We start from the raw sequence: 13,356 nt of genomic DNA, 5'->3' as shown, positions 1-13,356 counted from the left end.
CACTAAATTTATACAGTAAATACAGTGCTTGATTCATACAAGCAAATTGGTTGATACCTGTTCAAGCAATGGATGATTTCAAAACAAGTACTTAAAAAAAACAACAAAAACAGGACTTTGAAGAGAGAGTATCTCTTCAAACTTTTGGTAGATCTTAAATGTTGCATAAACAAACAGTTCATAAAGTCAAGTATTGGTATTGACAGTTACGATTTGTTTTTGCAAAACTGTGGGTTTTATGTTAGAAAAGAAAATGTCAATATTTTGTATAGTATATTTTATTATAATTGACCAGAATATCAGCCCTGTAGCAAGCCTGCAAATGTTCCTATAAATTACACATTTTGAAAAAAAATGTATTTAGAATGAAATTAAAAGACAGTCACTTTGGATACGTTTCCTGTGTCATCGTCATTTGCTTGTAACTGCAAAGTACTATACATACAGTATATACTAAATACATATTGTAGGGTTCCTACCTCAAAGCTACATAACTGAATGATTGTAATCTGTCATTTTCATGTCAAATTAAAATGTCATTTTCTATCTCACACAGATCAAAATAAGGCACTATCAGTATCCAGAGACAGTGTACACAACTCCTGAGCAATGAGCACATCTTTACTGAGTCATATGTAAAAGGGAAAATGGTACAGACAGCTAGATAACAGTGCACAAATTCTTTGTCAGGAGGTACCAAAATATTGGCCTGATGTTTTGATATTGCACTTTCAACATCGTCTTCCTTTTAGTCACCTGGCTTGGTATGGTGGTGATGACATGGATTTTAGAACCTGTAAAGTTTTTTGTTTTGTGAGAGATATGGCATTTGTTTTTGTGATGCCTAGTGGAAGGTGTTTGGGTTTGGACGGATCATCATGACCACTTTCTTTAAAGAATAGGCTCCTCCTCTGAACTCAGCCCAGTAGACTCCATCTTGGTAGCGGCTACGATAGTGTCCTCCTCTGTACCAAACTCCATTCAAGTTAGAATGGGCACAAGAGTTGTACCACCAGCCTCCCTTCTGGTAGTGGGCACAATTACCTAGAAAGATTTAAAAAAACAAACAAAAAGACAGTCACAGTGTGTACACAACCATAAATTGCTTTTAGATTGCAGACATTTCATTTGAGCACTTTGTAACGTTATGATTTCTACCTGTATAGGCATCATGGTCTCTGTCCAGTGTTGTGAACTGTTTGCCGTTATGCCAGGTGAGGGAGTCACCAGCGTTGCCATGGTAACGACCCACCCGTAGCTTGTAGAAGTCAGCTTCAGGCTCCACTCTGAAGCTGGCATACTCAGCAAACACCTTCCTGCCGGACCAGTCTTCTAGCGTGACCAGCAGTTTGTAGTTTGCCTGGTTAGTCAGCCAGTAGATGTTCTCCAGACCTAGCCAGTACTCGCCGTCAATATTGCCAAAACCTTGCTGTGAAGTGCAACGATAAAAAAGAAAACATTATTGGTATAATTAGAAAATCCTCTCTGAATACTCTTTGAACATTTAGTTTGGATGTCTGGTGGATGATTCAGGGTCACTGGTTATGCTCTGGAGGTAATTATGACTTTAGCTCTTCTGTGGGGTTGTTTATCGCCAAGGAACATTATAATAAATGGACCCTCTGAGTCAAGTTTATGGCTAGCATCGGGTGTCCAGATTTCCACTATTATTTTCTTATTGAAACACAGCAGGATACCATGCATATAGAAATCCGACATACTGGATGCTGTCTTACTGCTTTGTTATGGCTCCGGTCATACTTTGAGTTGGTTTGTGGTATTCCCTAACATACACATGCTTTGAATCATGGAAACACCCCTTCTGATGAGCATACAAATGTAATTTCAGATCTCGTGTGGTTTAAAGGCTTTCGCAAAAGTCTTGGAAAGATCTCTATTGTTGCACTTAGCTAAGATTTAATCAGGGCCTCTGTGAATTGTTGGCAAACAGTCAACTTTTGACGTAGTATTTAGAAAATAAGGTTTTTCCTGAGCATCAGAAATGTTTACACAAACAACTCTTGTGACATTTAAGTCCAGTATTACAACATTCTTTTTTTCATGTGAAATCACCTCACAAAGACCAACAGATGTAGCTGGAATTAATGAGTCATAAGGCTGTGGCAGTGATTCAAACAGGTACTACTTTAAACACTCTGAAAGCTTAACAATTACCTATTCATTACTTGTTCACATCTGGTCAGTGTCATAACAACCTACATAAGCCACCAGTTTCCCTCTAAACTATGAGGTCCTTGATTTGGTGTGAGGTTGTTGCACCTTGTATGTCTCCCAGTTCCTGAAAAAGTTGACAGAGCCGTCCACCCTCCTCTGGATCACGGTCCAGCCACCTGGGTCGTGTCTCTGGTCACACCACACCTGCATAAGTCGGTTGGCATTCTCTGGCTTCACCAGGTACATGCCACTGTTAGTGTGGCCATCTTCCAGAGCCTGCAGACAATCCTTAAATGGACCTGAGTAGAAAATAAGGCAACTTGTAAAGCATGTAAAATTCTGTCCATTAAACCCCTGCTATACCCTTTAGTACAACAGTGTCTCAAAAATTAACAAAAGGAAATGGTACCACAGAGAGTTTTTATACTCTTGACATAGGGAATCCCATTTTTCAACAGGAGCGCTTCTCATTTTAACAGTAAAATTGACTTTGGCTGCTCCTCTCAGAAGGGAAATGGCTACAGGCTGTGCAGCCAAAAGAAACACTGGCATGAGGGCAAAGGGAATCCTGACTATTGAATGATGAAACAGTAGCAAAAACTTTCGATCATCTGTAATGCTTTACAGTGCAGGGCTATTATTTTACTTACTTTCACTTAGGTTTCTGTGTTTTATATTAGACAGACACATCATTTTCAGTGGAGGCATACCCATCTAGGCCTTAGATCATGTGGATTGTCGGAACTAAATTAGTTTAAGAACAGCTTGTAAAACCTTGTCATAAGCTGCACTCCATTGCCAAGAAGTCTGCTAGATTTTTTTTCCAGTATTATAATAAGTTATGTGAAGTAACATGATAGCCTCTACTGTATGCTTATAAACATGTGTTATCTGTTTGCAGCTGAAAAAAAGGCCTAATTTGACAGTTTGTCTAAGAAGAGCGACCATAAAGTAATGCAGTATCAACCCTACTGTATTCAGCAGTAGTAGAATTCATGCTTCAAAGGCTTTGTAGGTTCTGTGCACGCTCAGGTTATTTTATTAGATTTTATGGTGCAAATCGGCGCCCTAAATTTCTGACCCCAGTAGATATGGAAAAACACTAATGGGTCAACTGTCTCCCCTGTTTCAATTGGCTGTGAAAGTGTTTAAATTCTCAAGATTTCACACTTGTATGGTTTTCCAACTGGCCCAGTCTACAAAGTGCTCGGACACAACGAAGACAAATGCAAAAAGAATACATTAGGGGGTCACATAGAGGCGCAGAGGTGGGGAGTGTCAACAGTTTGCAAGATAAATTCTGAAAATTACAGAAGAAGTATATGGAAGACAAAACAAAGCACCTTAGTTATTGTACATATGTTAAAAGGTCTTGCTCAGCTGACAATCCAAGCATATAACAGTAAAATGTTTTAATTATGTGATCAGCAAGAAGTTCTTCCGTTGGTAAAAAGGTTGTTTTTGGTTTTGTTTAATTATTCTGTGGTGATATCTCTCTCTACCCACTCTGTGCCATCCATTTACTCTCAGGAATGTCTCTGTTGAGCAGATACAAGCCAGAGAGCTGCCCTGCCCTGCCCTGTTCTGCCTGATAAAGTCTGCTGCTTTGGTGGAACATATGACTGATTCTTGCCTGGTGCAGATGGAACAAATGACATCATTGACTCTCAGTATCTCTTTCTGTTCGTATTTCAACCCCTCCGCCCCCCTTTTTTAAAACTCCATCCCTTTGTCTCTCTCCGTTGCTCATTCCTGTCAAGATTCTCTCTTCTTCCCTCTATTCCTGCATTGTGTGGAGTTCTCTCTTCGTGTTAAGGGTTTATGTAACTTTTAGGGTGTTAGTTGCGTGGCTGTGGGCAGGAAATTACTTGCCTCCTTTCAAACATTCCATACAAAGGCTACTGTTCACATGTAGCTTAGTGAAAATGGCAAGCAATCACACAAAATATCAATGGAAAAACCTCCAAGTAGTCATGTTGGGAATGATTTGTTCTTTTTTCCACCATTTTAAAACAGACGTCTTCTAATGAAAGGGAATGGCAATAGATTATTCACTGGAACTGATACCACAAAAACAGCCTTCACATCAATTTTAAAGCTTTATCCTCAACTAACATGTGTTCAAGAGAACATTGGGCTCGGATCCAACTATCCATTTAGGCACATGTATTTACCTCGCTAATATACTTTGTGTTGTTGTGTGGGTTGAATCATGGCAATTACATGATATGCATCTCCAAAAGGCTGTAGACAACAGCGTTTCTGTGCTCACCGAGAGCCATTTGGGAATGTGTGGGACTTGAGTAGAACTTATTTAAATTTGCTATGACTGGAAGAATGCATGCTTGGTGTTGTTATATGATTAATGATTCAGAAGTTAAAATATACAGTAGCTACGTCAAACACACAATACTTTGTTTGTGACCAGGATTAGTGATGGCAACTGGTGTGTTTGGAAAGAATGCGTCAAAAATAGAAAAATAGAAATGGACTTTGTTAGACTCACCAGAGGGCTTATCAGTGGTGGACGGGCTGTGTGTGCCAGCAGGCATCGTTGGAAGGACAGGTGGTAGAGACTTCTGGTCGCTCTGGATCTCGTTGCTGATTGGGTTGTTAGCACGTGGAAGGACTGGTGGCTGGTAAGGCTTGTTGAGAGGTGGTGATGGTGGAGGTGGCTGAGGCCGCGGCTGGGGGACAGGGACATGATGACGGGGGGGAGGACGACTCTGGCACTGCTCTTCCAACAGGACAATAAGAGCTGATTGGTTAGTGGCCAGAGAGGCCAGGTGCTGGTACTTGTGCTCTAGGTCTTTGTATCGACTGGTTAGCTGTTGCATCTCAGAGGTTTGGTTCAGGATCTTGTTCTCCATCTGAGCCAACTCTAGGGCATTGTCTCTCTTCCTGATGATCTCATGGAGCAGCTGCATGTACAACTGGGTGACTCTGGAGTTCATGTTTCGGCTCTCCTTCCTCAGAAGCTTGACCTCATTGACGATGCCTCCATCCACCTCTACCAATTGCTGAAGGGTCTCAATCTGCCTCTTCTGTTTCTGTAGCTCCACATTTAGCAGCTCTAGCTCCTGCTTGTTGACCCGATTCTCCAGCATGGCCTCTGGCTCCTTGGAGTTGACACATATAGCTCCTGTCACTTTTTGTTGGGGCACAATGAAAGTGTAAGAGCACTTGTCCTGTGGTTGGTCAGCTGGAGCACGTTTGCTCCTTCTTGTATAGAGAAACTCTTTCTCTAGTCCATCATCACTACTCTGAAATTCTTGGGCCCTTTCCCTGCCACGGCTGTTGTCGGACGGACTCCCCTGAGTCTGGTGGACACCACAGACTAGTCCATAAACTAGAAGGAGCCCCAGCAGGACCATTGAACGGGGCTCCATGACTTTTTTCAACTCACCAAAGCCTGAGGAGAAGAAAATAGAGAACATGATTGTATTGTAGAGAAATGTTATCACTGACTCACTTTTGACTCGCTTCTGTCTGTAGCCAGTGAGCGTGCTTTAACTTATTTTTTCCCTTACTATTGTAGTTACAAGCCCTCAGGATCGGGCTCCTTTGCTCATTTTGACAGGACATCAATGGAGTCCTTCACATCTATACTGATTGAGACCAGAAGCAAGCTGCCCATCAGGGTACACTAGTCCTATCCTCCATTACCTGTCACGATCAGGCAGGCAGCCTCGAGCACACACATCTCAACCTAGGCACGTCTGCAGGCCATTAAAGCTCCGAAAATATGGGCTACTGTATAAGATTAGATCTGCAGGGAAATTGCCCACTTGCCCCGCTGAGCACCCCAATGGCTGCTGTGACTTTCCATGATAGGAAACGCATATATTCATGTATATAAATCAAGAATCTCACGGTTTGTACATTGTTCATACTGCATCAATACTGGCATGAACACACTGCTGTTTTTCCCAGTGGCTTTTATGTGTAACTCACTAAATACATCTGGCTATCCCAGTTTGTTTAAATCCATTTTCTGCTATCAAATGTACACAGTACATGCTGTTTGGATGTTACTAATCCCCTCTCTGCCCCGAAGAAAAATATTTCTTTTGTCTAATGATGTGCTGATCTCTGTAGTCAGATAGATTGGTGTTAGGGGAGTGTGTTTAGCTTAGTTTGCAGTCCTGGCTCCGGTTCTCTTTGGGTGACTGCCACTGTTAGTCCTTGACAGACAGAAACACTCCTATCTGCTCCTCTCTGCAGGCCTGGACATCTTTGCTTATGGAAAATTTGATACACTACCGGATGATGCTATTCATGAAACTGTTTTAAATATTGATTTTGTTGCATCAGTCCTTTCCAATAACCCTTACCAAAAGAGGGAAATAAGTTACATTCAGACATAGTCATAGTCATAATTTATTATTATATCCTTTTTTTTCATGTCTGTTTCTGTTTTGACTGTTTGACTAAATGCTCTCTTTAGCCATCTAGCATGCTAAATATGATAACATCTGAGGTATTACCTCTTTAGTTCAGTCTCAAGTTCAAATTCTGCTTTCTCCATAAATGGCCCATCATGCACAGCTTATTACTTTCCTTAGAAGAAAATGAAAATTAGATGCTTAGCTGTTTGCCCTACAATCCAAAGTGTAGACATTTATTAGAAAAATAAGTGCAGGCAGTTTTTGGAGATGATGTGCTGTTATTAAAAGCGGAGCAGATGCCACTGAGGAGAGTGTGAGGAGAATGTAACTCCTGTGTAAGGATAACAAGGCCTTGAACTCCCGGGGCACCTTAATTGAAAGCTGCTGCATATTGGATTACAGAGGGGTCCTGTGTAACACCTCCCAAGAGTCAGAAGGGGCCTGTCTAATCAGAAAGCATTATGGAGAGGCCTATATTGGCTTGAGTTTGAAGAGCCCTGTAAGGGTCGCCCGTGTACTCCCCTCCCACAATTGTTTTAGCTCATCACTGTGTGAAAGATAACCTACCAAATAATGTTCAGCAAAGATTGGGAAGAGAGCAGAACTGTTTTTGTCTTGTTAATCTGGGCGTGCTGCCAGCACATTAGGTTGGAGACATGGAGAAGAGAAATGCAGCGCTCTCCAAGAACATGACCCTTGGCACATTCGACCCTTCTGGTTTTATCTGTCTAGAATAGAATGTGTAAACACCTTCGTACTGAAAAAAAAAAAAAATGTACATAGAAAAGACACTTGTGTAACAAGTCAGTCTTATTGATATTATAGTTTACCTTTACAAGAAAAAAAATCACCTACAGTAAAGAAGAACGTAAGATCTGTTATGAATAAAAAAAAAAAACCCTCAAAGAGGAGTGTTGTTTCTGTTTCATTTACCATGAAACTGTCTTCTGACAGCACAGTATGAGGTCTTTCATAGTACTAATCCTGCTAACAAAGCCTGGCTGTATGACGTCACTTTGGCAAATGCTGATTGATGTGAATGTAGGGTCATAAATATTCTTTACACTATGCAAAGAAAAAATTATTTTCAATTATCACTGAAAATAATCTTATAGTCAAATAGATCGAGTCCTGAATGAATCAGGAATAGCTTACAAGTAAGCTCATACCAAGATAGTAAAGCAGCCCAGAGCCTGTCCCTTGTAATGTGCTGATGACTGTATTTGGCTAGTGGCTCCTGCGGTTTCTCCCCCTGGAACATGAGCTCTGTCTCTGAGAAATGCTGTGTGATTTGCCCCTGCTGCGGAGGAGTCCCATGTTGGACATCGTTAGCCCGGAATCTCCTGCTCTAGGCTTCACTACACTTCAAAGCTGAGGGGAAAAATGTCTGCAGCTTGTGATGAAATGTGTGTTTGTGTGAGTGTATGCGGTATGTGCGTGTCTGTGAGTATTTTTTCCGTTAATGCGTGTTTTCAAATAACAACACTTGCTGGGCTCGGCTCAGTCCCAGGGACCGGAGAGAGTCCCATCTGCCCCGCCAGAGACAGCCTGTTATTAACCCATCCGCAGTCTGCCAGAGGGAACAACAGAGAACCTCCTCCTCCTTCTTCACTGTTAACAGCCGCCACAGCTCATTATTGTACTAACATCAGTTCACTTTAACAGGCTGCTATTGACTGGCCAATAGCTGCAATGATTAACTGGTGTTGAGAAGTGTCATATATGTCTACACTGCTCAGGGCCTAAAGACGAATGACAGAGGTGCAGTGAATAACCACTCTATCCTAATTTGATTGGCAGCTCCCCTTGAGTAATTCCTTCAAGTCTGCTTCACACTAAAATGTTTTGGTTTTACTGTCTTCAGGTGGTAAGTCTGTGTTTACACGACTCCTTTACTCAATGTTAAATCAAGTGTGATAGGTGGGTGCAGCGGTTAGGTCAGTGTGCCTCTGACCAGTGCTGCGCTCCAGCCTTTTGGTAATGCTCAGCACATATTAATTAGAAGGTGGGCAGCCTCTCTCAGACTGGTTGATGTCTCTCACCCCAGCCCCTCTCATTTCAGCATGAGCATGGCATTCCTCACATTCTTCGTCACCTCATTAGAGTGAGCTGCCATACACACATGGAGAGTCAATGGCAGTGGCAGAAGGGAGAAAGCTAGACCTTCTAGATGCAGGACCACTACATCCCTTATGCCCGCCGCACCTACAAACCATACTGCATCTACTGAGTACTGACCCATTTCATTTGCGGTGTCCTACTTTCTATGTGAATGCTTCATAATCACATCATCATCATCATCTGCAACAGGAGATCACAACACAACTACACAACACCTCATTTGTCAGTAGCTGAAAAGAAGTGGGCACTTTGCAGGACGGCTTTGTACTGCATGTTCAAATTAGCGTCAACTCTACTGAGAACTGGCAGAGTCTCCTGCATGATACCCAATATGTGTTGGATCAGAGTCAAATTCAATTTGCTCATGGTAATCTTCACTATTACATTACCTTGAGAGTGACCTAATTTTTTCCTCAAGCATGTTATCCTTGTAAGCGCGTAACATGACATTTAGAACATGATTAGCCTCAACTACCGGCTCAGTTTGATGTTAAAGGACAGTATTTGTTTTGACTCTCCATGGAGCAGGAGAGTACAGGTTTTAGTTCAATTCTAGGTTTCGTTCTGTGTCTCTTGCCTCTTGGTGCGTTCTTCCGTACCTCACTTGTGATCTGAATCTGACAGGGAGGCAGGGGGTCTCACGAATTGTTTCGATAAGTTCCAGCATTCTACCTCAAAGCCCCCTTATCCAAACACTACCCTGGCAACAGAAACAAAGACAGGATTCAAGTGCCTGCTTCACTGTCCTCTTGAGCCCAGGGGAACATCCTGAAGCTGCAGACTGCTTGACATAGTCAGGTTGTCTTATTTCCTTTTTAGAAGTGAATAGTGCTTTTTAGATGCTAGAAAAGAAATATCTTATGACAGCATGTATACAAGGCTCTTGTTGTTATCATCTTCTACGCACCATCTTCACCGCCCACGTGCCTTCTTTTTACATCTTTAGGGTCTTGTGTTTTGACAAGCTGAGTGTTTTTTAATCAGTAGTGAAGAAGCACTTAGTGTAGAGAGCCCGCTCTCCAGCATCACCCTGCGCTGAATTAACCCCCCTCGACCGAGTCTATCAGAGTCATCTGTCTGGTTAGTCATCAGCGAGTAGAGTAACCCTTCGGTAACAAACAGAGAGTCGGACAATAGATGCTGCTTGACGCCTGCTGAATTTAAGATAAGACATTATGTGAAGTGCAGGAGATTGAAAGAAGAAATATCACTGGGCTGACTCGTTCTGAGCTCACTTTGTATGTGTTACAAATGATTTAATAACGCAAAAGTGCATTAACGTGCACTGTCCTTGTTAATGAACCAATAAATAAAACAGATAAGTCAAAAGTTGCACAATTCTTACGAGATAATTGTAGAGTATTGATGAGGCTCCCTCAGTTGCCTTGCCCTCCTACAGCAGAGTTGATTGAAGTTTCTCCAGGTAGAAAGTCATCCCAAGTGTGACGGCTGCACCCCTGCGTCCTCCTCTCCCCCTTAAGCGCTCTGCCCGTCTAGTTACTCACTCTTTGTCACCTTAGTCCATTCCAGCAGTGGAGAGGTAGACGTGTTTTAAAGCCTATGATTTAAAAGACTGTCATTAGCCCAACAGAAGTTCAACTTGTCAGAAACTCTTCAGTAAACATTTAGGAGATTGTTCCAAAAATCCAATTAGAAAAAGTTTAAACACTGTCAAGAGACAATAATTGTAACTCTAGTTAGATGTTGGAGGTAGTTTCCTGATAAATGGTGAGAGTCCAGGGCAGGTTGTGTACTGCCTGTGGCCCGTTAGGAAAAGACTGTCACTTTTTTGTGGGCTGAATCCATCACTTCTGCCTCACAGCTCTAAGAGGCTGTCTCTCTCAACTGCACCTCTCTCTCTCTCTCTCTCCCTCTCTCTCTCTCTCTCTCCCCCTCCTTGGTGCTTTTAAATGATGAAAAATCCTCTAGCAGTGTTTCAGTAGGCCGACAAATTGAGCTCAGGGCCTCCCCCTCTCCCTTAAAATGAACACATTCTTGTTTAAAGCAACAGCCTTCTTTCTCAACCCCTCCTCCCTATGGCACAAAAGAGATCCACAAGCATACACAACACAAGCCCAACACACACACACACACAGACATACACACACACACACACACACACACACACACACACACACACACACACACACACACAAACTACTCAAATTTCCAACCCCCTGCCCCCTGCCCCGTGGCCACTGGTTCACCACCACTACCACTATTTCTGGCTGGGACTGGATGGTTTTACTGATGTTACACTGATCAGATCCTAATTAGGCATGTATGAACACTTGGCCCGAGAGAGACGGAAAGAGGCTGACAGATAGGAAGCAGATTCAGGTGTTTGACTTAGACCAGGTCTCGGTGAGCAACTGCTGACCCTGGTTTATATCCTGAAGGTGAGATGTCTAAATCTTGCTGGATCTCTCTGTGTAGAGCAGCACACTTGAACTACATCTTGCTAGGCGATAATTACGTAATAACTTCAAAGGCAGATGTGTACTCACTTGAGTCCATGTGCTTATTAGACAAGTGGATATGAAACACATTGTCATGTCAGAGTGTGGACAGTCCTGCTAATGCTCTATAAATTTCTCAAGCTAAGACTTGGCTTTGGATACTGTTGCCTTGGCTGTTGGCTGTTGTTTTTGTGTTGTCTTTCTGTTTTCAATGAGCGTAATATAGTTTTTGCCCAGCCAATAATGTTGTCATTTGGTTTCATTTTTCCACTGAGGTTACTTAATATTTAATAGTTTACTCGAAAGTACCCGCACTGACTGCTGATATGCTAGAAAAGCATACTGGACACTTGTTTCGTGTGTTGTATGTTTATAATGTATTCCCCTTCCTTGGTCCTATTCTCATTAAGCTGTCACACACAATTTTCTTCTTACAACTTTTTTTTGTTGTTCAGCCAGATACACCAAACTCTTCCTCTTGCTGTTATGAGGTCACCACCTTGTTTTCTAGTGCACATGTGTGGAATGTGTCTGCAGTTGCAGACCCACGATTATAGTATGTATAGAAGCGTGTGCATGTCTGCTGTCTGTGTGCAAGTCTCCAGCTGTCCGCGTACACAGATGTGTCAACCTTGAATTGGGCTTGAGTGCCTGCAGCCATGCTAGCAGCTCTGTGACATTGTAATTAGGTACAGTGGTGCTTTGAGCTAAATGCTAACGTCAGGATGCTCACATGACAATGACAATGCTAAGCTGATGTGTTTACCATCTTCACCATCTTAGTTTAGCATGTTAACATGCTAACATTTACTACACAAAACACAAAGTACAGCGGGGGCTGATGGTAAAGTTATTAGTTTTGTAGTGGTAGTAGTAGTAGTAGTTTTGCAGGTATTTGGTCACAATCTCTTGTAATCAAGATTATACATGTCGAGGGCATTATCGTGATATAATCAATTAGCATCATAAACCAAAGTATTGGTCAAAGTGAAATTTTGATCTGATGGTGGCACTAGATCAAAAGTCAGTGGATCACTACAGTGATTACAATTTATACTGATGGGGTAAAGAATGTCTGTACCAATTCATCCAACAGTTGTTGAGACATTTCACTTGAAACCACATGCCAACCTCATGTAGAGGAAAAGTCAGGTGATCACCAAAGTCACTAGGATTCATCCTCTGGGCATCATGAATGTCTTTGCAACATTTTATGGCAATCCATCCAGTAGTTGATGAGAAATTGCAGTCTGGAAGTGGTGGACCTGACCAAGTGACAGACCAACTGACTTCCATCACTAGAGCCAAGATACTAGCCAGACTAAAAATTAGGCATCTTGTCGAGCTACAGTTTCTCATAGGCTACAGTATATCCCAAAAGACTGTGCAAACAATCACCTCAATGTTTTATTGTGGCTTTGTGTGTAATAAATGTCTATGTTTGGCTATAGAGTTTGTTTTACAGTGAACAGGATTTGTGATTCTCCCCTGTGCTGTATAAACAATAAATATGTTACAGATGGTGACTAACTTTTATGTGTGTTAACAATAAACTCTAAAAATGTTGGGATGTATATAAAATAGTAAAAGGAAAGAATGAGTGAATGAGAATGAGTTGCATGTCTCTATTTACTGCACCACTTATTTACTTTGTACCAATATTTCAGCTTTATCACTTTAATGAAAGGTGTGAAATACTATGCAATTACACGATTAGCCATTTATTCAGCTGTTAAAAGGCAACTTAAAATTTCCAAATGTTCACGAGTCAATAGTTGAAGTCATACAGTGTGCAACTATTTATATATACAAACAGTATTTTCCATGGTATTGTTTTAAAGTGTTCTCTAAAATCCAGACTGCTATACAGTTTGCATTCATGTGTTTTTTATCAAGGAATCCTCCAATCATGAAACAATCATACTTCCACTTAGTTCCCATGCACTATTAACCAAAGATTTGAAAAGGTATTTGCAATGGGTAGAATTTAACCTTTCTAATGGCAGTTGCTGGAACATCCTCAGGGCATAACATAATAACGTAACTGAAAGAAAATATTGTAAATTACAAAGTGCTGAAGATTCAACCAGCTGCAGTGAAAACAACAGCTGGCTGCAGTTTCCAAGAATTAAACATGTATAATGAAGAGCCTCATCACTACAGTAAACATAGTCCTTGTGGATATTACATGAAGGAATATATTTGTTTCATGT

The 13,356-nt window shown here is 41.6% G+C and overlaps 1 protein-coding gene across 1 annotated transcript; it reads right to left on the bottom strand.

The window, feature by feature from the left end:
- Nucleotides 1-230: 230 nt before the first annotated feature.
- angptl2b (angiopoietin-like 2b) lies at nucleotides 231-10,538 on the bottom strand. The gene is made up of 5 exons (XM_067604804.1): nucleotides 10,030-10,538; nucleotides 4,682-5,587; nucleotides 2,281-2,474; nucleotides 1,159-1,429; nucleotides 231-1,044 (listed from the first exon to the last, which is right to left on the bottom strand). Exons 2-5 carry the CDS (start codon nucleotides 5,562-5,564, stop codon nucleotides 845-847), a joined length of 1,548 nt encoding a protein of 515 aa, XP_067460905.1. The 5' UTR covers nucleotides 5,565-5,587; nucleotides 10,030-10,538; the 3' UTR covers nucleotides 231-844.
- Nucleotides 10,539-13,356: the final 2,818 nt, after the last annotated feature.

The sequence above is a fragment of the Thunnus thynnus genome, chromosome 2 (genome assembly GCF_963924715.1).
Source record: "Thunnus thynnus chromosome 2, fThuThy2.1, whole genome shotgun sequence".
Taxonomy (NCBI): Eukaryota; Metazoa; Chordata; class Actinopteri; order Scombriformes; family Scombridae; genus Thunnus; species Thunnus thynnus.
This window is presented reverse-complemented; position numbering and strand designations above follow the sequence as displayed.

Excerpts from the sequence above, each read along its gene's own strand:
- angptl2b (XM_067604804.1), bottom strand. The coding sequence starts at position 5,564 with ATGGAGCCCCGTTCAATGGTCCTGCTGGGGCTCCTTCTAGTTTATGGA. Across the intron at positions 1,430-2,280 it reads GGAACTGGGAGACATACAAG|CAAGGTTTTGGCAATATTGA; the intron begins GTGCAACAACCT and ends TGCACTTCACAG. Across the intron at positions 1,045-1,158 it reads AGACCATGATGCCTATACAG|GTAATTGTGCCCACTACCAG; the intron begins GTAGAAATCATA and ends AAATCTTTCTAG.